Source organism: Cyprinus carpio, chromosome A15 (assembly GCF_018340385.1).
Source record: "Cyprinus carpio isolate SPL01 chromosome A15, ASM1834038v1, whole genome shotgun sequence".
NCBI lineage: Eukaryota > Metazoa > Chordata > Actinopteri > Cypriniformes > Cyprinidae > Cyprinus > Cyprinus carpio.
In genome coordinates, this window is record NC_056586.1 from 14,349,812 (window position 1) to 14,376,918 (window position 27,107).

General features: G+C 38.0%; 1 protein-coding gene, 1 long non-coding RNA gene and 1 pseudogene across 2 annotated transcripts in view; 1 reads left to right on the plus strand and 2 right to left on the minus strand.

Moving 5' to 3' along the window:
* LOC109103530 (sortilin-related receptor-like) overlaps positions 1 to 20,174 on the minus strand; it is a 60,485-nt gene extending 40,311 nt beyond the window's left edge. The window contains exons 1-5 of the mRNA XM_042771082.1: positions 19,841 to 20,174; positions 13,443 to 13,559; positions 11,780 to 11,908; positions 7,998 to 8,159; positions 7,685 to 7,752 (exon numbers count right to left, since the gene is read on the minus strand). Of these exons, the coding sequence (XP_042627016.1) occupies positions 7,685 to 7,752; positions 7,998 to 8,159; positions 11,780 to 11,908; positions 13,443 to 13,559; positions 19,841 to 20,128 (764 nt within the window). The 5' untranslated portion in view covers positions 20,129 to 20,174. The remainder of the gene's footprint in view (positions 1 to 7,684; positions 7,753 to 7,997; positions 8,160 to 11,779; positions 11,909 to 13,442; positions 13,560 to 19,840) is intronic.
* Positions 20,175 to 21,848: 1,674 nt separating this feature from the next.
* Positions 21,849 to 22,663, plus strand: LOC122147698. Its single transcript, XR_006161746.1, has 3 exons — positions 21,849 to 21,965; positions 22,289 to 22,381; positions 22,525 to 22,663. It is a non-coding gene; the product is annotated as an uncharacterized LOC122147698 (long non-coding RNA).
* A 1,406-nt stretch (positions 22,664 to 24,069) lies between these two features.
* On the minus strand, positions 24,070 to 25,401 carry LOC109064610 (annotated as a pseudogene).
* Between the last annotated feature and the right edge of the window lie 1,706 nt (positions 25,402 to 27,107).

Consider the following 27,107-nt stretch of genomic DNA (forward strand, 5'->3'; position numbering starts at 1 on the left):
TTTGTTAACCTCACTTGATATTCTTCCACTGTGTTTTCTATCATACCCTTCAAAATGCCATGAATGTATTAGCAAATGGGAAGGAAAAAAAACACTATAGGAGATAAATAAAGACATTATAATTCCCTATAACGTATTGGAGGACGCACAGAACGTCCTGACCTTGTTGCCATGCCCTCTGCTGGTTTTTCACCAGAGATTTCTACTGGCAATTTAGCTCTAGACCCCTCAGACAGTTCATTCTGAACAGAAGGTAATGTACCATCCCTCTCTCAAAAAAAATCAATGGGTCTTACAGACTTGGGCACCGATGAATCTTGAAGAACATAAGGTCTGGACCCTGATAGCGCTGTAAGCGGAGGGCATCCATTTTGAGGGGATATCAGAACTGGACGTGGTTCAGGGGACAACACAGAGCGGTAAGGTTTTAGCCGATTATATTGAATCACTTTAGGCTTTGACCTAGGATCAAGCAGATCTAACACTTTATATGTCACTCCAATGTCACCTGTGGATGAATCCAATCTGCTCAAGACCCTATATGGTCCAGTCCATTTTGGAGAGAGTTTGTGTCTTGACATAGCTGGAAGATCAACCCATATGTGATCATCAGGCTGATAAGCTGTATGGCGGATATGGCGGTCATAGTAATGCTTTTGCTGTGCTCCAGCTGACTGGATATTGTCTGCAACAGTGTTGAAAGCAGAACGTAATCTGCCAAGCATAGAATGTGCATATTCATTTGGGGTTCCTGGGGAAGCTCTAGAAGGTGCTATGGGAACACCCAGAAGAAAATCAGCAGGAAGGCGAGCTTCTCGGCCATGTGCCAAGAAAAAGGGTGTATGTTTGGTCGATGAATGAACACTTGTATTGTAAGCAAATTCAACCTGTTTTAAGTGGTCATCCCATTCTCCCACTTTGGTATACAGGTACTTTGCAAGCTGATCTTTTATAGATCTATTGGCACGTTCCACCATGCCGTCCGACATAGCATGACATGGGGATGTCCTTGTTTTATGAATCCCAAGTAGGGAGCACAGTTCTTTCACCAAGTCAGAGTCAAACTGCCGCCCTTGGTCAGTATGCAAACTCTGGGGCACTCCATGCTGGCCCACATAATCTTCAGCAAAAAACACTTAGTGATGGTCGTTGCACGTTGATCAGCAACTGCATAGAGGTTGAGATATTTTGTAAAGTAGTCCATTACAGCAAGAACATAACGGTTCCCTTTTTGGAGTAACAGGCAACTCCGTTAGATCAGCAGCATTTTTCTCAAAAGGCATGCTTACAATTATGTTTTTGCATTGGTGCCTGCTGATGAGGCATTGGCGGTCTCCTTGATTCACAGGCTTGACATTGAGCACACCATTGTGTAATGTCCCTAGACATGTGGGGCCCAAAAACATCTCACCAGAGCACGCTGCAATGTCTTCTGTGCGCTGAAATGTCCAGAAAGTGAGTGACCATGCAAATTCTCAAACACTACTGGCTGCAGCGCAGGTGAAACTACAACCTGCAAGATCTGATCACCTGGTGGGGGTCTAACTTTACGGCAAAGACCAGAATCCACAAAAGTAAGCCTTGGGAACTCTTTCCAGAAATACCTCAGCTCGCTAGCAGTTCCTTTCAGAGTTGCATATGTAGGTCTCTTCTTACTTGATACCCATTCAGCAACAACGCTTAGGACAGGATCAGCTGTCTGAGCCTGCTGTATATCTTCACTACCCATACCCAGGCATGCAACGCTGGAACAGGTAGGGAAAGCAGAATTTGAAGGTTCAAACCAGAACATTTATCAGAAGAAGCAGGCTGCACAGGAGTAGATTATGGTTCGGTGACCTCAGTCTGCATTGAAGTGGTCACTAAATGGACAGACTTGATCTCAGAATTATTAGCAATCTCCCTACTCTCTTTGTCAGGTCTACGAGACATGGCAACTGCGTTGGCATGTTTATGACCATGCCGGTACTCAATAGTCCAGTCATAGAGTTCAATCTCTAGAGCCCACCTTGCTCTGCAACCCGTTGGATCACCATCCAAAACCATTCGCCTAAGACTAAGCAAGGGCTTATGATCTGTGATGATCCGAAAAGAGTGCCCCATGAGGTACTGACGGAAATGGCGAATGGACCAAACGATAGCCCACAACTCCCTGTCATAGGTGGACCATCATTTCTCTGTAGATGTCAAAACATGACTACCATAAGCGATGACCCTTTCTTTGTTGTCAGCATTCAGCTGAGATAGAACACACCCAATGGCTGTGTTAGAAGCATCTGTGAAGAGTAAAAACTCTTTTGAAAAGTCTGGGTAAGAAAGAATTGGAGCATTGGTCAGTGCATGTCGCAGGGAATTGAAAGCTTCCTGTTCTGTCTCAGTCCAAACAAACAACTTCCCTTTCTGAGTTAGAGCATGCAGTGGCTCTGAAATTTGAGCAAAGGAGTGAATGAAACGCCTGTAATATGAGCACAAACCTAAGAAGGCTCGAACTTCTGTAGGACTTCCTGGTATGGGCCAATCCTTGACCTTCAGAATATTTTTTCCCATCTGGCTGAAGACCTGCAGATGATACCACATGGCCCAAAAATGTCACTTGTGGTTGAGCAAAAGAGCAATTAGCAGGTTTTATCTTCAGGTTTGCTGCCCTCAAACGCTGGAAAACCTCTCTCAAGTGCTGTATGTGCTCACTGAAACTCTTGCTATAGACAATAATATCGTCTAAATATACAAGACATGCTTTCCAGGACAGGCCATGCAGCACTAACTGCATCAAGTGTTGAAAAGTGGGTGGAGCATTGACAAGGCCCATCGGCATCACTGTAAACTGATACAAAGAGCGACCCGTGGTGAAAGCTGTTTTTGGTTTATCTGCCTCATGAAGCTGCACTTGCCAATATCCGGATGAAAGATCCATAGTACTGAATATAGATGAACCTCTTAGTGCATCCAAGGTGTCATCCATTCTAGGCAATGGATGGGCATCCTTAATGGTGACAGAATTAAGGCCCCTATAATCTACGCAAAAGCGCCAGGTGCCATCTTTTTTCCGGACCATAACGATAGGCGCAGCCCAAGGGCTATGACTGGCTTCCACAATGCCTTTTGCCACCATGTCATCCACATGTGCCTGAATCACCTCCTGCATCTGAGGTGAAGTGCGATATGCACGTTTCTGTATGGGAATTGCATTGTTAGTATTGATTTTGTGCGTGACTATGTTTGTTCTACCAAAGTCTGTAGGGTTCTTACTGAAGACGTCACAAAAACTCATATAACAGTGAATGCAGTTCTTTCACCTGAGAATCAGAGAGCCCCCCCTTTTGAACTTCCAAATTGAAGAGGTGATACCTGTGTAGAAGGGGTAGACACATTACATACAACATCAGAGTGCTCAACAACATCATCTGAGCTTATTGGAGTGAACTCCCCCAGTTGCATACCTGGTTGCAGTACAAAAGGGCTGTTAGTTGGATTCATGAGCCGCACTACAGTTTGACCGTTTTCAGCCATTGTAAGGCTTCGTGCAACTGCAATACCATCCAACTTAAATAGATATGGCTCAAACAACCCACAGTATCCATCTGCTAAACCTGCATGAACAGCAGAGGGGATAAGTTGTGCTATACAGTGCATCTCACATTGGGCAGGAATGGTAGTTGTCGCAGTAATTTGAGCTGTACAATGTACAGGGGTAAGTTGAGATTTGCTTAACAGTGGTAAAGTTTGGTCATATAGGCAACACATACTTTTACCCACATTCAAGACCACTTGGTGCTTCTGGAGAAAATCCCAACCAAGTATGATACCCTGATTCACATTTATGATGACGTGCATGTCATGCTGTAATGTCAATGTACCTAATCTGAGGTTAACAGTCACAGTTCCCAGAGTATCTAAATTCTGACCTGTTACAGATTTTGACAGAATGAATGTACTCTTTAGTGGTCTTTTACGCAAATAACGGATTGCCATACGGGTAGTTTCATTAATGAATGAAATACTAGACCCAGTGTCTATCATGATGTGCATGTCAGTACCTTCAACAATACCACTGATGTGTGCTGTACTAGTGTCTGTCATGTCCGCAACAGGAAAACATCCATTCTCAGGATGTCTGGTGTCTGTCATCTGCTCGGTGTCACTTGGGGCTGGTGATAAAATAGCTGATGTGTGCCCCGCCGCATCAGCTAACGGAAGTTTCCCTGACGATAGGTGCGACGATCCAGGTAGACATCACATGAACCACTCTGATGATCCAGGCTGTGCTGCTGAGGTCTGTAATGATGGTCCTGGTAGTCGTCAAAGGTGACACACCTGTGATGAGGGCTTGGACTGCGTCGCTGTAATGACGAGTTGTTGGAAGCCATGGTGTCACGACGTTGTCCCTGTCTGTAATCCACGTAGTGGTCAGTGCCGGCTGCAGTGGAGTATTTTGGAGAATAGTAATCCTCGAACCTCTCCCTGCGATGCGGTGATAAGTCCACTCTGTCATTATGCTGGTATGTTTCGTCCTGTTGTCTGTAAAGGTCTCTGCGACGGCTGGGAGATCTTCTGTAGATGCCAGGTGATGGAGGACGTGTCTCAGGATGTTTGGTTGATAAACGATCATACGATGCACTCCATTCCGTGGCATATCTTGTTGGACTAACATGCCTCGTTGAACTATGTGGTGATGGGGTTTGATGAGATCGGCTGCGATGATCATGCAGCTGAAGTTTCAATGCTGAGACATCCTTACTTAAATCCTTGACTGTGTTTGTAAGATCAACAACGGCTTGCTTCAAAAAAAGAGTGTCAGAGTCAGAAATAACATTCACTGTCTGTGCTATCGAATTCTCTCTTACTGTAGATGAAACTGGCTGTACTAATTTGGCTGTTGTACGTGCCCGTTCAGCTTGGGTAGCGACTTGGAAGGCGTCTTTGAACGTTTTCACTCCCCTCTCATGGCACTTGATCTGGAGTTCTTGATCTAAACCCGCCAGAAATCGTGATAGTTTCATGTATTCAGATGCATTCTGCTCGAAATCAGGAAAAGCTTCTTTGACCAGTCTACATATGTCTGCTGCATACACTTCCATTGGTTCATTAGGCAATTTATGGCGTGAATTTGGAAATGTTTGAAACGATGCTATGACATCCTTCTGGCCAAACGCCTCTTGTAATTCTTTTTTCACTGCTTTAAACGAGTGCTGAATTTCAGATGGAAAATTGTCCCAAACAATGAACAGTTCAGGTGGCAGTCTAGTAGGCAACTCTGCTGCTAACACTGCATCCAAATCAACACCGCTATCTTTATAGCAAGCCTCTTGAATCACCTCATAACGACGAGCCCACAGCTGAAAGGACTCAGTGCCGTCGTTGCGAAATGGCGGCGGTAAAGGAATGTCTTTTGGGGAAGTTTGTGCACGGCGCGGCCGCGAGGTATGAGCACTGTTCTCCCCGCGGCGCTTGGGCTTCCTCGTCTGACATCTCTTTAGTTTATTAACGGCACACCGAACTTCACGGAGTCCCGCTGGTATCACACAGATGTCCACACCGCGCTCGTGCAAGGCGCCGGCGAAAAACAAAGCATAAATAAAAAAAGAAACTCGAATATCCGACGAAACCACCGCTGCCACCAGTGTAACGCTTCCTTGAGCGTTTGTGGGTGTTTTCGGGGCTTTAACTGAATGTTTTGAGAAATAAAACCCTCGAATACTGATGAGCTCTTTTTCCCAACTTTATTCTCTGTTCACCTACTCCTCTCTCTTTCCCTTCCGCCTTTTGCCCCCATCAGAATAAAAGTCCTCATCAAAACAGGAACTTTAACATGGGGCATTTCTAACACAAAACAAAATTGTTGAATTTTTAACTCTTACACTATTATAAATGCCTTTACTTTTGATTTATTTATGTCTTTGTTAAATAAAAAAAAATGTTAAAATCTTACTGACCCCAAACCTTTGAATGGTCATTTTAAATGCTACAGGTGAACTTAGGAATGACAGCATAATGTACAGTATGAAAAATGGATATCCATTTTAAGATTTGATCATGCATCCCTAAAAGAGATCCAACATCTGAAAAACATCTGTCAATCCAGAAAGAGATAGAGGTGTTTGAAATTTACAGGTTCTTCAGACAAATCTGAGCCAGGCTCAGTGTGAGAGAGGTCTTAAGAGCAAAGAACAGAAGGGTTATCACTGCAGTAATGGTGTAGTCGGCCTCTGAGCTCTCGAGTCATTTATGTTGGGCCATCCCATTGGGTCGCCGATGTTATCTCCACAGGCACTGACTGCCACTCCAGCCGATGAAATTGGCCACGGCTGGCAGACACAATCAATTATTAATACGACTGCAGTATGAGCCACATCAGAGAAACATCCAAAACCGACTGTTTCACAGTCAAGCAGCCTGTCTGGAGAGCAGCCCACGCGCTTGTGAACACCGACCTCTTCCTCATATATCTCAGACTGTTATGTTGCAATAATGTGCAAAACAAATCTGTTCTGGCATCAAGACACTGTAGACATTGTAGAGCTAAAGTAAAAAAAAAAAAACGGTAATCACGTCTGTGATGAATTACAGTCATAACATTCTAATTAGCTCCAGTCTTCCGTTCGGATCATATCCTGAAGCATACTGTTTTTGGAACGGGCAAGCAATAAACGTCACTCTGTTATTTCTAGTTGCTTCTTGCTTTGGATGCGAGTCCCTGATTGTGCAAACACTAAGTGCTGGCTGCAACCCAAAGCAAGAGTTTCACATTCCTACATAAACTCGTGAATTGAATTGGAACGGGCAAGCAATAAACGTCACTCTGTTATTTCTAGTTGCTTCTTGCTTTGGATGCGAGTCCCTGATTGTGCAAACACTAAGTGCTGGCTGCAACCCAAAGCAAGAGTTTCACATTCCTACATAAACTCGTGAATTGAGAGAGGCGGCACAGAGCGCTCAACCCTCTTCGAATTACAAACACTGATGCAAAATTCCTGTTGAGCGTGGAGAGCAAGCACTGGATTTGCCAGTGATCTTCCTGATCATTTTGCATGTTTAGTGTAAGAATGAGCTGCAAACTCACAACCCTGTTATATTAGATAACAACTGAAACCTCAGCAATGAACCATGTATGATCTTTAGCATCTATTTGATCAAAAATACAGTAAAAACATAGTATTCTCAAATATTATTCAAATAAAAAATAACAGTTTTCTATCAAATGCATTTTAAAATTACATTTATTCTATTAATCTTTGATTAAAGTTTAAAAGAACAGCATTTGAAATAAAAATCTTTTCAGCATTATAAACATCTTTGCATTCAATTACAATAAAAAATAATAATAAATGTTTAATAAAAGTACTAATTTCTTTAAAAATAAAAATCTTACTGACCCCAAACTGTAATGAATGAACTGTAATGCATATTTAAGCTACTAGGCAGTAGACATTTATGCAAGTATGTTTGATTATTTCCTCAGTTTCCTCGGCCGTAAAGCTGAATGCAAAATATGTTGTGACAAAAAATAGCAATGTAGCATTTTGTTACCACTACTTGCTGGAAAAAGTAGCTTGTTTCTAGAAAAGCTACTATGTTTATAGCACCGAAAGATTTAGTTAAATTAGTAGCAGAGACAAAATTTCAAAACAGATTTCATATTGGACACATTCACAGAGCGATTTGCGTCAACACTGCCCAATCTTACCAGAAGTAAGACTTCACATGCTCCTGAATTAACACCCACGTCTCACCAAAGTCATCTGATTTCCACAGCTGCCAAAAAAGAAAAAGGAAATAAATCAGTCTTAATAAAGCAGTTTCTGTTCTAACATTTAATGATTCAACATTTATCATAAACCAGCGTCAAATGACAGCGGATTTCCTCATATGAAATCATGCTGCTTAGTGCAAAATAAAAAAGGGCAAATCTCTACTTACAGCTAAAGGCCTAAAATGACAATGCCATTCATCTTACTAAAACTGGATACACAATATACAAAAAGCCCAGTACTTCATACCTGTTTATTGGGGTGAGAGCTGTCATAACCGAGGACCAGGTTAGGCCTCTTACTGTGCAGCAGTAAGTCTGTGGGTTTGAATGGGATGGAGAAACCCTGAACAGCATTGCAGAAGTCAAAGGTGTTCCACAGGTAACTGTTTGTGGTGTCAGTAAACAGATACTGCAAGGGAAAAATTGAGAAAAGACAACTTAAAAAAAAAGTGTATATTCAGCAAAAACTGTCACCATTTACTCAATCTAATATTACAAATCCTATATTATTATCTTAAAAGGAGATGAAAACATAAAAGGACATGCAAAGTGGTGCCAAGTATCTATTTTCTATACAGTGAAAGTGGATGGTAGTTTATAATGCCAAGCTCCAAAAAAACACCATACAAGTAGTCCATATGACTCATACAAGATTTACAATGTATAATGATCTGATTATCAGCCTGTTTGTCTTAAAGACTTGGAGCACACAAGTCATATGGACTGCTTTTATGATGCTTTTAATTGCCATTATAAATCAGCAATCACAAAAAGAGCAGCATCAACATTATGTCAAATATCTTATTTGTTTTCAACAACTTGCAGGTAAATATATGATGACAGAATGTCATTTTGGGGTGAACTAGGCATGTAACCCCTGTAGTGGTTCACAACACACCAGAAGCTCTCAAAGTTGCTATATTACCAGTCTCTATTTCAAGCTGTTGGTGCTATGAGAACATCAAAGCATTTAAGGTATAGTTAAAAAAAAAAAAAAAAAAAAACATTTTTAACATAATTAATTATTCAGATTATGCAATTCTGCCATTCTAATGTGCCTCCATTCTCTTTGATCTTTCGTTTAAGAGCTTTTGCTATAAATTTTGTCCTCTCCATGGCCTGGTTATGGAAGCAGGGCACTTCCCTTTCCAGATTCTGAGGCAATGAGGACTGGGACTTAAACAGAAATGCTTGACTTGACAGCATTAGAAACCTAATGGTGTACGAAAAATGAAAGAAGAAGAACAAAAAGAGGAAGAAAGATAAAGTGGAGCATATGCACTTGCAGCATAACCTATGATCACCATTGTAAAACTCATCATCACAGTACTCCACAGAGCAATCACACATACAAAGCACCTTACTATTTCTTTTCCTACTTCTTCTGAGTGGTTTCTTACAAGACCAAGTCAAAAAAGCTTAGAGAAGGAGCACCACAACTCTTCACAACGAGCCACATGATTTCATCACTTCATTGTGTGTGAATAATAATAGTTCAGCATTAAATTACATATGAAGCAATAAATATTAATTAATATTATTAGTTAACTAAAATAGTAATAAAAAGTAAAGAGACAGAATGAGGCGGAGGTGGTACCATCCTGATCATGTCCACACAATGTACCCACCCTTTAACTGTCTGAAACAAACACTTTTTTACATGCAACATATTTTAGGTGCTATAATAATTAAATGATTAAAGAAAATGACAATTCTAAACTTACATTTTACAAAAACAAACCTGTTGAACATGAAATTAAATAAAACATACCAGCTAAAAGGGGCCCTTTTGTATAGGTGAACATATAACATTAGGTTGTTAAACATTTCATGAAACAGCATCGAGTGTGTGTAATTACTTATTTATAGTTTTTATACTAAGCTACCAGCTTGGAATTTCTCATGTAAACTTTCTTTATTGTTAAGAAAACACCCCAAATCTCATTAAAATAACATACAAACCATATACTATTGTAATCATGTGTAAAATATAGGGCCCTATGAAATTCTTTTTTTCCCAAATTCGGTTCAAATTTTTCTAGAATCCTTTTTAATGGTTAAATTACATTTTATTAACAAAAAGCACGTCTAATTAATTAAAATCACGGAACTTACACAATGCCACATCAGTTTATTAAAAGTTTGACAAAAATGACATGTTTAGGGCCCTATGAAATATTTTCTTTTCTTTCACCATATGTTTTATTGTTACCAAATTCTTTGTTGCTGCATGTCTAATCATTTGAATGCATAAAAATGACTTAATTTCTTCACATTTATTCTTAAAATAGCCTTTTTAAATGTTTTCTTTTTCTCAGAATATCTGTGTTGTGTATCTGGTTATTAAATGAAGGCATAAAACATTAATTTAATTTATCTTTAAATTATTGAACATTAAAATTATTTTTTTGGTAAACAGAGGATTTACTATTAAAATTAAAACATGGAAGAAATGTTTTCATTCCTGTGTGATTCGTTCAAAATAAAATAAGTAATCATTCCTTAAAAAATAAAGTTTTAATAATTTTAGTAGTAGTAGTATGTACATTTTGCTGAACAAAGTCATATATTTCTGCTGCAATGTATTCAAGGTAAGCCAGACTTTTATTTTGACGGGTTGCTGTGAATACCTTCTGTGTGTAAATCATATGACGCTAGTTTTACTCAAATGAAATGATAAAATACTCATGAAGTGACTCTCAGAGCAGTCCTGGAGATGTTGTTTGTGTATTTATGTCCTCATTTAGTGAGATGACAGATGCTAAAATCACTGGGAGCGTTGCACGCGCTTCAGTGTGTGTGTGTAGTAAACGGCACCGTGCATCATTCATTCAGACAGATAAATGATATTAATGCTCATCAGATCGCGTAAATCAGTGGAAAATTAATAGAAATGATGATTCTGTGTAAAGAAATATCAAGTAAACTTGTATAAAAATATCTGTATTTTCCAAATATTAACTAAAAGCTCTAATGGAAGCAATTCAGTAATGTTTTCACGTGACTGCCTGCCTGAGTTTTGTCGACAACCGGAGGCGACACAAAATTTGGCGGAGGCGGCCGCCTCATAATTCTCTATGCAGGTAAAACCCTGACAGAGTAATAATACTGTTGATTTATTGATGTTAATTAACATTTACATAAGATTCTAATAACATTCTATAATAATCAAGGTCTATGTTAATATTAATAATATTGTGAATAATAATAGTCAATAGTAACTCCTTACAAAATCCATTCACACTTGCAAGTCAAAGCCACTACAAAGAGATCAATCAAACAAACAGGCTCAGAATTAATTATGAGTGCATATCAGCTCATTCTTCACACAGTTATTCATACGAGATTATGTCAGGATTATTAATTTATCACAAATGCATTAAAGTTCTCCACAACAAACCACAAAAGCTCCCTGTCAATATCTCTGTTAATTATCCCATCTGTAACAATCAATATTTAGAGTTCTTCTCCATATGCGGACCAACAGCGCAAGTTACTCCGATCATGCATAATGTAATCAAACAGCCCTGTGCTCCTACCAAGAGGTTGTATGCTTTACAAATTACACTCGTAATGCTTTAGCGTTGATTCTTCAGCAGCAGCAGGCGGCAGCTGCAGGGCCAGCCACATCATTGACTCCAGATGAATGGTCACCGTCTGCTGCCGTCAGCCCCTGCAATAACGCAATGCAGAGTCCCACAGCGGTTCTGCCCACATCTGCAGCTCCCCACTCCAACTCCCATGAGCCTCTGCACCTCACAGAGATTGACTGGAGCAGCCTGTTACAGTGGGTGCCAAGGGCAGAGACTAAGGATGTAGCTTGTGTTTTTGCCCAGCCCTTGGAGTTGCTCTCTTAGAAAACACCATCTGTGGGTGTATAAGCAACTGGAGTGGTGGAAGGTCACAGCTGCGGATGGCCGAGAAGCAGTCAGTGTCACCGCGGTCTTGTTTGACCTCGGCTTAAGCTCATAAAAACAAAACAACTCATCATCACACTGATAGTCCAGCTGATGTCTCTCACACACTTACTCGTTTGTTGTCAGCGGGGCTGTGGTAAAACTGTGAGATGACCTGTTTCTTGCCCTCCAGGTCCCCAGACAGTTTAAATTTCTCTGACACGTGAGTGAAGGTGGTCCCATAGTCATAAGACACGTACACCTGTTAAATGTAAAAAACAACACCATGTCAAACTTCAACCTGATACACTGCTGAAATTGTAGATCTGTTCCAAAAACCTAGTAAGCTGCCCTGCTGTTTACTGTCTACACAGGCAGCTGCCTTTTAAGTGTCAACACGAAACCTTTTAATATTATATGATACTTGGTACTTTCTTAATTGGGAGAAACTCCTAATGTCTCAAAAACAATGCTCCTTAAATGAACTCCACATGAGAGCTCTGTTCACAATTGATTTCTTTTTGATGTTAGCATGCTGCTAAGCTAAAAGCATGATAAACTAAGCAACTACTTATGTCTCAAAAATAACACTGCTTACATAAGGAGCACGAGACTCTTCTTACAACTGAATCCAACAGATTTTGATGTTAGCATGTTGCTAAGCTAACAGCTTGATAATGTAATAAGTAACTTTTTATGTCAACCACATTAAGACTTTGCATACAATTGATTCCAATAGAGTTTGAGGTTAGCATGTTGTCGTCAAAAAATAAAATAAAATAAACAGTATATTTTCCTGGGAACAATAGCCCATTTTGAACTCAACTATGTTTTTCAATACATATCAGTATGGGTTGAAATATTTTTCTCAGAACACTTCTTTTGTCACTTTTTTTGCATATTAGTCCAAGACAAATGTCCTTTCAAGGACAATAAAGTGTATAATTTATGTGTCCAACATCTTGGATGCAAATTTTTACAGACTGCATTCTAAGATTGTCTTCTCCAAAGAGGATACCTGCAAGTATGCTAGAATTTACCTTAAATAATTTAAGTGAGCAAAATTATGCAGTTATTCTTTTGAAAAGGCACTGGTTTTGGAACAGACTGTTTCTGTAATACACTCATCTGTAATCACTTGCAATTTCCATTGAGAAACTGGTTTGTACATGGAGCTCTTTTTACTTTGATTTGCTTTGTCTTGAATTTCACTATGAGGTCTGAGGTCACCGAGGTCCAGACCTCGGTACATTTTTCATGTTCAGAAATAAAATTTGTTCTCTGAATGATGAATTGGTTATTTAAAACTCCTTATATTATTGTCTGCATATTTAGACAGTTTGCAAGGATGTTTAGCAAGCGTTCGAGGTATGAAAATGATTGCCGTCAGACACTGGCGGAGTGAACTAGGCTTGAGAGAGCAGTAAGTGTGCAGGCGCATGTTGCCAGATCCACTTATTATAAGCATCTTTGGACTCGTCTTTTCCACTTAATTTGACACTTTAGAAAGTTAAGAAAGGGAGAAGTTGTAGTTTAGGTTTAGAAATATTTTTATCTTAGCAAAGGATTTTGGTTTATGGGTACAAGAGAGTCTTTCCAGGTAGTGCAGCGAGTTGGAACGGGCAGCATTTGAGATGATACACTGAAAGTGCAGGGAACTGAAGAACAGAAGGAGGCCTTTCATCTGTATGACTCTAAGAGCAATACAAAGCAAAGCTAGCTGGTCAAAATATTCTCTGTAACTTATATATATATATATATAAAAATAAATACAGAAAAAAAACCGATATACTCACAGAGCTGGTCTTGGGATCTGTGGCACCGACGCTGTCTCTCGCTAATGCTACAATGACGTTGCTCTTCTCCCCGGCCCAATGGACGACCATTTGATTATGAGAGTCATTCAGGTTGGCCTGTGAATACAAAATATGATGAACAACCCATCTAAATGTAGCTGACTAGATACATTGTAGCTGACATTTATATTGCTGTGGTCAGACAAGTATCTAGGTTTCCACAGCACAAATCAAGCCGTCATGGCATAACACTGTTTCACAACTGGCTCAGAGTTGATTTTAAAAGACATTTCTCTGTTTCTGCTTCACTCACTGGGTCATTTTCCACCCGAGTCATATTGCATTTGTAATTTTAGCTAAAATGAATCTTTATTTGACAGCCTTGAGTTTGTGGTAGAGACTGCAGGTGTGTCTCTTGCACGTAAGGCTGTCAGCCTTTGAGAAAACAAACACAACTGCAAATACACACAAAAAGAGCAGGGCTAAGCTACACCACAGAGGCAGGAAAACTGAAACTATGGGTTGCCGCGTCCCAATCTGATCTGTTGAACAAAGAAATGCATGTCATCTTTTCATGTCCATCCCCCTCTTCTCTTTAAGCTAGGAACAGCCTGTCTCATCTTTAATTCAAACTTCTGCATGAGGACCATGGGATCCTCAGATGGGTTTTCCTCTGATATCTCCTGTCAGTCATAAAAGAGAACTTGCAAAAGGTTGCTTTTGTAAAGAAACAAAAGCTAAGACTACTACTTCTCCTGTCTGAGGAACACTGTGGTGGTTCACTGGCAAACAACAGATTTACTTACTTAACCTCAAAGGCGTCATATGATGCAATTCCATGTTTCTCTTTCTCTTTGGAGTGTTAAAAGCTGTTCGTGCATACAGAAGTTTCGTAAGTCTCAAACCCAAAGCGATATTCTTTATAAAAGTGAATGCTTAGCCATGCCCTCCTAAAATGCCTCGTTCAAACACGCCCCCACATGTCTACATAACTGTGTGGGAAGATTTGCATAACACCCCCCAAATGTATACGCAAAGAACGAAGGCATAACTTTTATTTTTTGCTGTAGTTTTGTTGCTGCTGTCACCGTCGTGGAGACGCTGTGTGTTTTGTTGCGATGCAAAACTACTTTGTTCGGTCTTCCAAAAGAGGACACAACTAGAAATCAGTGGTTGAGTTTTATTTACAACACTGTTCCAGAAAAGTACAACCCAAATATTCGAGCGTGTGCAGCACATATTCAAAGGGAAATTTTCCTGAACCTGGTTAGGGGCGTAACATTTCCGTCACACACTTGAGGAATTCGGCCAATCACAATGCACTAGATTGCCGGCCAAATAGAGCACACCGCGCATTTCAGAACGATGAGCTTTGTAAAAATCGACACGTTTCAGAAAGACGGGCCATAGAGGAGCAACAATAATGTACAGTATGTGGAAAATGTGTTTTTTTGAACCTTAAACTTTACACCAAATTTTCTAGCAACGTCATATGACCTCTTTAACTTGTTAGACCACTTTTTGTTTGAAAGATCACATTACAGACTTTTAACAAAAGAAAACTACTTCCACTTGTTATACCATTTTAAACAATATACATTATAGGATTAGTAAAAATGCATATTGATGTTCTTTTGGGAATGTTTTTTTTTTTTGTAATGTACAAGCTGTGACTTTTTGCCTCAAGCTACCTCACCTTGAATGCAGTCATATTTTCATTCACCATGACACGGCAGTAAATCTCCCTATTCTGTAGGCCTGCTTGGCAATCAGCATGTTAGTACAACATAGAGACTATAGGAAACTGACAGAGCTGTTACGAAAACCTCAAAACACTTTTATTTTACCTCTACTCATGAAATACTGTAGCTGTATAATCCACAGTTTTTCTAAATTTGTTTAATAAAATGTGTCACATGCAAAATGTGATGCGTAATGACATCTTGACAGACTGTTTTACAATGATGTGACCTGTCTAACGTGTTTTTGACTATTCAAAGTAGAAGTAAATTTAATCACATCTTATGTGCCATCGGTGAAACAACCAGTTAGTCCTGCCCCAAACTCGCTCCATTACTGTAAATGTTGCTGTTTCAGGCTGTGTGGGAGTTTATGGAAGACTAGAAATGCCTCTTAAAAATAAAGTCAATGATCAATTTATTCATTTATTAAAAAATAAAAATGCAAATAATTCATTTTAGAAATATTTAAAACTGTTGTATTTAAATGTTAAATATAACAATAAAATAATAAATGAAAAATTTTAAATGCAACCTTTAAAGTGCATATATTTTAATAATTGTTTTTTATTAATCTATTTGCTATAGTCATGATCTTTTGCTGAAGGGGTTTTTTTTTTTTTTTTTTGGTCAATGGAGTTAAAAATGACACTGGTCAGTTCACCGAAAAGTAATCTGAACAAACCAATAAACTTTCAACTAAATTAGCATTAAGAAAAATGTCATTATGTACTTCAGTACATCAACTGATTTATGGTTGACTGTAGTTTTTTTAACAGCTGATTAATCTGTAAAAACAGTTCCCCACCATCTAATCAGGATGTGTAGAAGAGCTTTTCCCACCACCTTGCCAACATACACTTTGAAAGCGCAAATGGTTGCAACCCGATCCGTCTCAGCCCGGTAAACTCTTGGGTCTGCTTATTCAAAGAGAGTTAAAGGCCGGTCTGCAATTTCTGGTTATCCTGGAAATTGACTTTCTGCTAATCTAACAGGGCCCTCATTTATACTGACACCGTAATATCCTGAAAGCATCAACGGTAATACAAGTGCAAATAACTTCACGTTCATTATTGCTTGTCTTGCTGAAAGCGCAATAAAGACTGAGAGACAGTGAAAATAAAATAATTACATTTTTTCTGTGTCTTATGTATTATTCAGCAGGGAAAGAATGAGAGAGTGCAAGCACTAGAGCACCTTCGCCCATCGCTGTAAACAACGCACGGCTTGAAACCATGACATCATCTCTGCAGCACTAACATTTGGGCCAACAATTTGCCTACCCGTTCCCTTCTGGCTACCAACCATACGAGCCTCTCTAAAAAAAAAATTCCGGGTGAACCACACATTTTATTATCACTGTGGCCGAAACCAAAGGAAAACCAAGGAGTCATTATGCAGTTAAAGGCTTAAAGTACAACTAAAAGCCTGTTTTATTATTGCAGTATGGATAAGTACTATATGGGACGTGTTATGCTACCATGTAATGAACATACTTGAAATATCCATTAGCACGCTACAAAGTAAATATACTAAAAAGGAAATGATCATTCTCTTTTGATATTCACATAAAGCATTAATAAATCATCTTAAACCAGTAACTGCTGACAAGATTAATACTGAGTTCTTCTATAATTTTCTTGTTGATGTTTGTTTTAAATTGTGTCTTAGGGGAACGATAAAGATTAAATGAGTCATCTGTGTTGATTTGGTTCCACCTTGAGCTTAATGCAAGAGGAGAACTTCAGAAAAAAACGAAACAAAACCGGCAGGCTGTTCAGACAAGTTCCAGTAATACTCCATGGAATGATTATAAACATCTACACCACCCATCTTTTTCCTTCACCAGGCGTTTAAATTTTCTTATCACAGAAAACGAAACTAAAATAGTCTGCAAGAAAGGCTGCTTAAATATCACGTTTGAACAGGAATGCTAATGTGATCCGAGTGGCACTAGGGTCATTTTCTATAATTTTCTGAAAAACTAAAAGGGAACTAAATGCAAATTTCTTTTGCAGTAACTGTCATACATACAAAAATAAGTAAGCTGTTACAAAGTCTGTCCAAAACTATGATTCGGTCTTAACTAAACATCACATTTTTCAAGTAGTACAAGGACAGAGAGAAACTAAATGAGAAAGAATGGCAGTAATTACCAAATGAGGTTAAAAACTGATTTCACATGACTTAGAGACTCGTGAAGTAAGGCCATGCTTTTCCTGGGAAAGGTGAGGCAATGTCAAGGCAACTCATTTAGATTCCGGCTACGGTAATGATTCTGTATTACATACTTTACATACTAGAACAAAAGTGCATCTGTTTGCCAGGAGTCTACTTAGCATAGTTTAATATATGAGGGAAAAGATGGGATCAAGATCCAAGGTCCATGATATGAATTAAATTTACTAGAAAAATTGTTTTGAATGTATAATATACTTCTAAGAATGAATTATTGCTTCATAAAGGCTGCTGGGTCAAATTGTGAAATATTTCCCATTAAATCGTCTCTCCAAAAGCAATAAATGTATAAGCAAATGTGTCAAATGGAAACAAAAAAATAGAGGGGATTGTTTGGTTTAATTTTTTTTTTTTTCATTTCTCAGTAAAACACTCATTGCTACGAAGCCTTCCAAGGCATTTGCCTTCAAGTGCTGCTCTTGGGGGTCTGGCGCTGAACTGAATATTTATGATAATGACTCTGTCACAGTTCTCCAAACTTAAAAGAGTAATTGTGTGTCACAACAAATCTGCAAAGACAACAAAAAGACCCTTTAAATCTGTGTATATCCTTGTCCTGGCAGTGCTGAGGACCCTTCTAGGTTACTTGATCACAACAGACAAAAAGTGTTGATTGACGCCTGTTAAATCTTACCTAACATTGCTTCCCCGTATGTGCCAAAAACAACACATAAACCAAAAGGTCCGAAAGAGGGAAGGAAGGAAGGGGGGCCCAGATGGGAGATCTTAATTGGATCATCTGAGGGGGTAATGTACCTCATAGCAATTGCAATGGACTCCATCCAGGACACTAGTAACACTTCATAGAGGATTTCCTGTACACTCTACAGGGTGAAAGTCTAATCTTAGTGGCCGCCCACTGCTGCAACTGCATATGCATTACAGAAAAATTATATGATTGTATAATAACTTCCTTATAATTTTTTTGACTGTTTAAGAAATTTTCACTATATCACTGAAAAAAATACTGCAAGTCACCGCTCAGATATATTTACAAGTATGTATGATCTAAATAACTAAAATGCAAATAACTAAAATTCTGTTCAATTCATTTTTCAAATGTATTTAGTTTCACAGTGATAATCTTCAACAAATCAAGAGTCATACCCTCTACCAGTACTTTAGATTGTATTGCCACAAGTGAGTCACAACAAATCATAAGATCACCTGCTGCATTACATGAGTCTGTTTGAGCCCATGTGAGGTCAGCCAGCCATTCCAAAAACCACAATACCTGTATTTACACTGCCAACCACAATCTTGTCTTAACAAACATCTAAAAGCAAAACACTTGCGGGGTAAAGGTTTAGCTCAGAAATTTCCCAGCAAGACTGTGCAACCAGTTATGCCTCTCTGGTTTGTTAATGCTTGCGTAACAAAGCTGCTTCCTGACGGACGGTAAACAAAGAACCACTGTCATACATTTAATAGGAAACCAGATGAGCCGAGTCCATTTCTAATTCCCAAGAGACTGACATAAACCATAAACCCTTTAGTGTAAAAACAAACAAACATTGTTTTTATATACATATTTATATATAGGGAGAATGGGGTTAGTTTTCACAAGGGTTTTTATCTCAGCAGCTATAATATTTTAAGTAAAACATTTTATTATAAGTTTGCATTTTACCTATATATTTGGGGTTTTAAAAATGTTTCACCATCTAAATGTTGCCAAAAAACCACAACAAGCTGTTTAGAGGCAGGTTATACTGTGACAAGTTACCCCACATGGCATAACAATGTGTGTTAAAAGAGCATTGTTGTTATAAAATGCCTATAAAATGCCTTTTGATAATTATTAGATGCCCACTGAATGAAAGCTTTTTCTTATTCTAGAAGGAGCATTCAGTAAGGCATCACTCCAGAGACAGATATAATAGAGAAAAAGGTAACATATGCTTAATAATAAAACTTAAAATCAATTATAACTGATTCAAAATAAAACGTAATGTCTCATTCAACAATATTTCATAGAGAGAGAGAGTTACTTGCGTTTTTTTACATAATGCATCCTAAGAAAAAAATTATTTGTTTTGGTATCAAATATCTTTATTGTCATATCAGGTACGAGAGTAAGGTGATACTGTTTATTTGGTGGGTAATGATGAAACCTTTCCATGACACATTCACTCACGTCAGTGCTGAAAATATGACTACGTTATATACATTATATATAATTATTTTACCCTCACCGGAGAAGCAATATTTTGCCAGATGAAGGGGAGTGCGAGAACCTTTCGTCTGACAAACAGGCCAATTAACTTACACTTCTAGGTGACTGCGTGCAAACCAAAGGTGAATGATACACAACTATTGGGAATACTGAATTTAATATTTATGATGTTATGCCAACTCTTGAGGATGTTTTTGCCCTTATTAACCATGCAATCACACCTAATTAATGTAAACCTCGCTTACCCTTCCATAAACCTTTGGCACGGGTGATCCAGCAGCATTCCGCCGAACGCGATGCTGGTGCGCGGATGATGAAGCCTCCCTGACTTCTCTCTCCAGACGCACGACGCAACTTTCTGCGTGCTGCAGGTGTGCACGCACTAGGGAGAAACCCCTGTCCTGTGGTAGCATGAATCTCTGGTCATGGTGAAGTCGAAGCGTGGAGGAGATCGCGCCAGGAACGAGTAACAATAACAGATATATGGCACAGCGACTGAGCGCCAGCATCCTGCGTTTCTGCCCTGACGCCATGTTTGTGTATGTTGAATGTGATGTGTGGCAGGGCGCCTCTAGCGGTCAACCGCATTCACACTCATTACCATGGATACAGATGGCACATGATGGCACATGATGTTTTGTTTTGTTTCACATACAGGTGCATCTCAATAAATTAGAATGTCGTGGAAATGTTCATTTATTTCAGTAATTCAACTCAAATTGTGAAACTCGTGTATTAAATAAATTCAATGCACACAGACTGAAGTAGTTTAAGTCTTTGGTTCTTTTAATTGTGATGATTTTAGCTCACATTTAACAAAAAACCACCAATTCACTATCTCAACAAATTATGAATATGGTGACATGCCAAATCAGCTAATCAACTCAAAACACATGCAAAGGTTTCCTGAGCCTTCAAAATGGTCTCTCAGTTTGGTTCACTAGGCTACACAGTCATGGGGAAGACTGCTGATCTGACTGTTGTCCAGAAGACAATCATTGACACCCTTCACAAGGAGGGTAAGCCACAAACATTCATTGCCAAAGAAGCTGGCTGTTCACAGAGTGCTGTATCCAAGCATGTTAACAGAAAGTTGGGTGGAAGGAAAAAGTGTGGGAGAAAAAGATGCACAAGCAACCGAGAGAACCACAGCCTTATGAGGATTGTCAAGCAAAATCGATTCAAGAATGAGTGAACTTCACAAGGAATGGACTGAGGCTGGGGTCAAGGCATCAAGAGCCACCACACACAGACGTGTCAAGGAATTTGGCTACAGTTGTCGTATTCCTCTTGTTAAGCCACTCCTGGGGCATCTTACCTGGGCTAAGCAGAAAAAGAACTGACTGTTGCCCAGTGGTCCAAAGTCCTCTTTTCAGATGAGAGCAAGTTTTGTATTTCATTTGGAAACCAAGGTCCAAGAGTCTGGAGAAAGGGTGGAGAAGCTCATAGCCCAAGTTGCTTCAAGTCCAGTGTTAAGTTTCCAGTCTGTGATAATTTGGGGTGCAATGTCATCTGCTGGTGTTGGTCCATTGTGTTTTTTGAATCTTTGGGGTATTGTCAAGAGGAAAATGAGAAACAATAGACCAAAAAATGCAGATGAGCTGAAGGCCACTGTCAAAGAAACCTGGGCTTCCATACCACCTCAGCAGTGCCACAAACTGATCACATCCATGCCACGCAGAATTGAGGAAGTAATTAAAGCAAAAGGAGCCCCTGGCAAGTATTGAGTACAAGTACAGTAAATGAACATACTTTCCAGAAGGCCAACAATTCACAAATTTTTTATTTTTTTTTATTGGTCTTATGAAGTATTCTAATTTGTTGAGATAGTGAATTGGTGGGTTTTGTTAAATGTGAGCCAAAATCATCACAATTAAAAGAACCCAAGACTTAAACTACTTCAGTCTGTGTGCACTGAATTTATTTAATACACAAGAAAGTCATTTTCGGCCAATACTTAAGGTTTACATCAAATAAGATACAACCACAACACCCTTATAGGCTACTGTAATTATATTTTGCAGGATCTTTTCATCACCTAGTGAGCTCATCATCTGGTTTTGAGTTCATAGTTGTCCAAAACCCCCATCTGCTGGTCAGAATTTGTAAAGGCATTATATTTTTATATAGGACTAATTTTACCACTAATAATTGAATCGGAAGAATCAGTATTAAGTGGCGTCTCCTTTCTCCGGTAGAGGTTAGAGTTGTACCCTCAGTACTGTAGTGCAGTAGCCAACAGTTGCGCGTTTTCTGTGAGCGCGCGAATATTGACGGTTGAAAAGCGGCGGTTGGTCAGTGAGGTGAACTGAATCAAACAGAACTGAGGTGACCCAGCGACGAAGTTTATCGAAGGCTACTGATTTTCTGGTATTTATTTTAGTTTATCAAGCAACTGATATTCATTATTAACTAACAACCTTTTTGTCAGAGATATTGATTTTATGTAAGTAAGTTTCAGATCTTGTGTAACTTTTGGCAATAAGCTTCATCCTAAAAGTGAGCTCCATGGACAAAAGATTCAGTTATTGAAATGTTTTTTTGTTTGTTTGTTTGTTTGTTTTGTTTTGTTTTTTTTAATTACCCAGATGTTTGTCCTAACATTATTGTTGTTTAAGACGACTTTGTTGACTTCAAAGTGGGAGTATTCTTTCTTTTTTTTAAAAACACGCCACTTTCTTCTTCGGTCTCAGGAAAGTAAGTTAATGACACAACGCAATCTGGAGAGCACTAAAGAGGTGGTCAGAGGAACAGAAATGAAAAGGTCTCAAGCGAAAACACGGGAGGTGAGGATTTTAGGTCCTCATGAACTGAACTGATCTTGTGAAAGAAATCTACAGTCACAAATAACAGCCCGCTTCTGTGTGCTTGTTAGTCATTTCTAATTTCTGACTTTTTTTTTAACCAATGCTCACATATATACATATAGGTTGAAAATGCACCATTTTCTGAGACATCTCCAGCAAAAATGATGAAGGCACAGCATTTCAAATCAGCAGCTGGAGACACGTCTTATGGGTTTGAAATAGCATTAGAAGGCAAGTCCTGGTTTTCTCTTTCATCCTGTGGGTTCCAGTCTGGAATATGGAAGAAAGAAAGCAGAGTATAGAAAATAATTGCATTTCCAGACTTTTGCGCCTATTTAGTTTTCTATTATATACATTTAAGAATTTCATGAAAATAAATGTATCATACAAGAAGTGTGTTTTCATGGCAGCTGTTTAATGATTGTCAAACACGAATGAATGAATTCAAAGTGCACTTTTTCCAACATGCAAAAATGCAGGATATAAGTGTTTTGAGTTTCTTCTCACAATATTCCAAACACCTTAAAAAAAACCCTCCAAAAATAAAAATAAAAAAAATAAAAAATATACAGACTTTCGTGTGCGCATGAAACCATTAAACTTAATAGGACAATGCACACTGAGTCTTTGTGCCATCAGCCCATTTTGCGGTGTAGTTATTTGGCCGAAGCAGAGTATGCATTAAAGCAGTCTTAAGTCCTTGAAATATACGTACTGCTTTAAAGAAAACCAAATTCTGAACACTGTTTTACAATACCAGTCTTTTTTATAGACCCACACACAACCACACAACACACACAGCCCATTTTGTGTTATTGCTTCTCCGTCACCACAGAGGATGCATTAAATTGGACATTAGACCTTGATAAAAGCCAAAGTTTGAGCAAATATATCTGTATTAATTCATGTGAATCCGCTCTCACTTTCTTCATAGTAAGATGCAGTGATGTGAAAGTGAAAGGAAATAGGTTATAGTTTATATAAAACTAGAAACTGTAATCCATAAGCACAAAAAGTCTGTGTACGTGCAAAAGTCTGTGGGGGTTTTTTAGGGGCTCTGTATGATGTCACTTCAAGAAAATTAATGAATAAACCCCTGAGAAAATAATAATATTTACAGATGACTGTACTATATACCAAATATAAAGCTGAAAATAATGCTCTATGAACCATCTACGCATGTTAAATACAGTCTGAAAACCTACTGAGAGGTTTGTAAATTTGAGTCTTGAAAAGTATGGAATTTTGATTTGGAAACTGTGAAGGAACTCTGTATCAAATTAAAAACCTTAAATACCGCTAAATACCTAAAGACCTGTGACAATTAAATACCTCTCAATTAAATACCTTTATTAATTATTTAACATATGTGAGGTTGTGTAGCATAATATGTCATGACAGCTATTTTAGTTAAATTAGTCATTTTTCTGCATGTCTTTTTATTTTAGAGGCTAACCAAGAGGTCAGTGTCCTCTTTTCCAAGTACTCAGAGGTCTTGAGGTAACTGGATTTGCATGCTACCCCTGTGTCTCATCAGTAATAGATCAATAAGGTTTACACTCAAACATTAATTTCACATGTTATCTTCTAAGGGAAAGAGCTGCTGTGGATGCTTCACAGCTCGGAGAACTGCAGGATATACTTACTGAAGCCAGGAGCTTGGAATCTCATCTTAAAGAGAAGAAGGAACACCTGAGACGATCTTTGGCTTTGATCTCTGACAAACTACAAGGATAGGTTCAGTTCTTTTCAGTGGTGTTATTTGATTCACATAATGTATCTCATTAAAAATACAAGTAATACTTAAATAAAGCTGATGTGTGGTGACAGAAACCCCAAGTAAAAAAGAAATCTTGCGTAGAAAGAATTTTTATTCAGAAATTGCTCAGTAATTTCACAAATATTTACAAAGAATCGCCAAGTAAAACATTCAATTAAAAGTGGCATTTTTAAGTAGAAAGGCTGGAATAGTATTTTCTTGTAAAACATACTCCAATTATCTTTTTTTTTGCATTTACAACTTCAAAAAAATACCTGTAGAAGTAAGGTTTTACCTCATCTAGAGCATTTGCAGACTTTTTTAGATTCTGAATCAGGTAGTTGTTATTTGCTTGACCATCATCAGAACAGCACATGTCCATGATCAGGAAACTATTTTCTTCATAACAGTTTATCTGATGGAAGGTTGACAATGGCTTTGTGTAATATTTGATGAGGCTCAGCTGTGACCAAAGCAGAATCATTTCAAAATGAGTTATTTTAAATAAATTAACATAAAAACATTATTACGCAGTGTGGAGTTATTAGCAGTAGTTTCATTTCCTGTGTGTTTATTGATTACATGGTAAGCTGGATAGTAGGATGGTTTGGACTTATCCTCTGATGGGATTGAACACACAACTGAGGCTCCTTCAGGTATCATTTGGATTCACCTTCTTTGACGGCACCATTATTATATTGTAGAAAGCACCTTAAGAATAAAATTGAAGAAGAATAACCATTTTTAACAAATCTTTGTGTTTGTTTGACAACTTATGAAACACTTTCAGACATTTCTTCAGTCAGTGTGATTCTTTAGATTTAAGCTGCTGACAAACCTTTTCGAGTGTAAGAGTTGCCCATGTTGTATGTAGTTCCATCAGGATCCACATGGGGATGAGCTGTGGCTCCATTAACTGCAACAAATTTAGTCCAGCCCACCTAAACATCAATATTCACACATCACATCCACATTTTTATACACACAAAAACATATTATACACATTAAAAAAAAACAAAAATAATATACACCTTCTCTTTTGTCTTCTGTTCTACTATGTGCATAAAAAAAGTCGGTCTCTGTGCTGACATAGTAGTCTCCTTTATATTGGACAAAGCTCACATTTGCATTGTCACTTTGCCCTGTGGGAAGAGAGAGATGACATGCTAAATAATAATAATATGCAACAGTAATATGCATATGCTATCACTGATTATACTAAATTCAGACTCATCTGCATCTTAATGGGTTATGAAGCAGTATCTATAGCAGTTTGTATAAACCAATTAAAACTGAAATAATCATTGTGAGATACATTAAATAATAAATGAAGCAAAGACTATTGGGATATGTTTTGCAAGAAAATACTTTTTTGGTCTTTTTATTTCAAAATTTCACAGTTTAATTAAATGTGTTACCATTTAATTAATTTTAATTGTGAAATTTACTCGTCAAAGTCAAAGTTGTTTGTACACCAGTATATGCTGTACATTTATCTTTATCATTTCAAATGTGTAAATACACATTTAAATGCATGACATAAAAGTTTCAATAAAAATGACACTGAAGTATATTTTAGTTTATAAATATTTGTCAGTACATTTAGCAGTACTCCAATAAATAGGTGATAGGTGCTGTTTAGCATTAATGCACATGAAAACCATGTGTTAAAAGCAAAAAGTTAAATGCAAAGACCCTAAGGTAAATTGCAATAAAATGATTTTTGTGTATGATCATGTCAGCTCTTTTTGATTGTTATTGAATTGATAGATTTTAAAAAAAAAAGTTTTAATCCTGTACAACAGAAGAAAGTTATTGTCCCATTTTTAGATCAATCACAGATCAATAAAATGCAGTAAGCATGGGCCTGACGAGGAATATCTGGGTCAAGTTTCATCCCAAAACCATAAAGAAAATGCACCATGTAGTACTTTTTGACCATTAACATTTTCTTCTTCTTATTCGACAATTATGCTAATTTCCTCCAGTTTATGTAATGTGAACAATATGCTAATTTGTAATGAATGCAAAAATCTATGCAAGAAATCTTAATGGTCCTAAAATAGACTTTCAGTTTATGCAGAATATATTTCCCTTTTGAGCTTGGTGAAATCCTTTATTCAAAGTTGATTACAATAAAAAGCATATTCTTTCAGGGAATTTCCCTTAAAAACACATTAATTGTGAAAAACCAGACTGATCTTTGTTTCATAGAAAACAGTGGTTCAACATGTCACGGGGTATCCCGTTTAGAAGAGGTTTGATTGTATGAGGTTGAGTGGCTTATAATGTTCTCACCTTTAGTGTTTTATTAATTTACTGTATGATCAATCTACTGATCCAGCACCAGTTTGTTCCAAATATCAGTAATCAGTGCAGCGTCTGCTTTGGAACACTTCTTTTTTTTTTTTTTAAATGCTCTTTGGGTCAAATATGGACTAACCCAAGTTTTGGCTTAAAGATTTAATTGAAAATTTTAAACCAACAGTTGGGTTAGTCCATTTTTGACCCAAAGTTGGGTTGAAACCCAGCATTTTTTAGTGTGAAGCTGTATGGTGATTACGTTATATCAGCTACTGATTCTGTGATATTGTCTAAACAGAACATTGTAGCATGGAGGTTACTGAAAGCTTATCCATCCCAATATGAGCTGCTAACATTCACTTCCAAACTACACTCAGTCCAGCAGTATACCATTGAGTGCAGAGCATTCCAAAAGTGCATTTGACCTCTTTACCGCAACTCTGCAACTACTGCAGAAAAACAGTACATTATTGAATAAATGGAATAGTATGAAACTATAAAAAATTTATTGACCTTCTGAACTAAAGCAGCATGTATTTAATTATCCGCATGGGAATTTCCAGTGAAGTTATCCAAAATATTAATCATTTCCCCATGAGGCATTTGGTGCTATAACTTAATACACAAGCTCTTAAAGTTTAT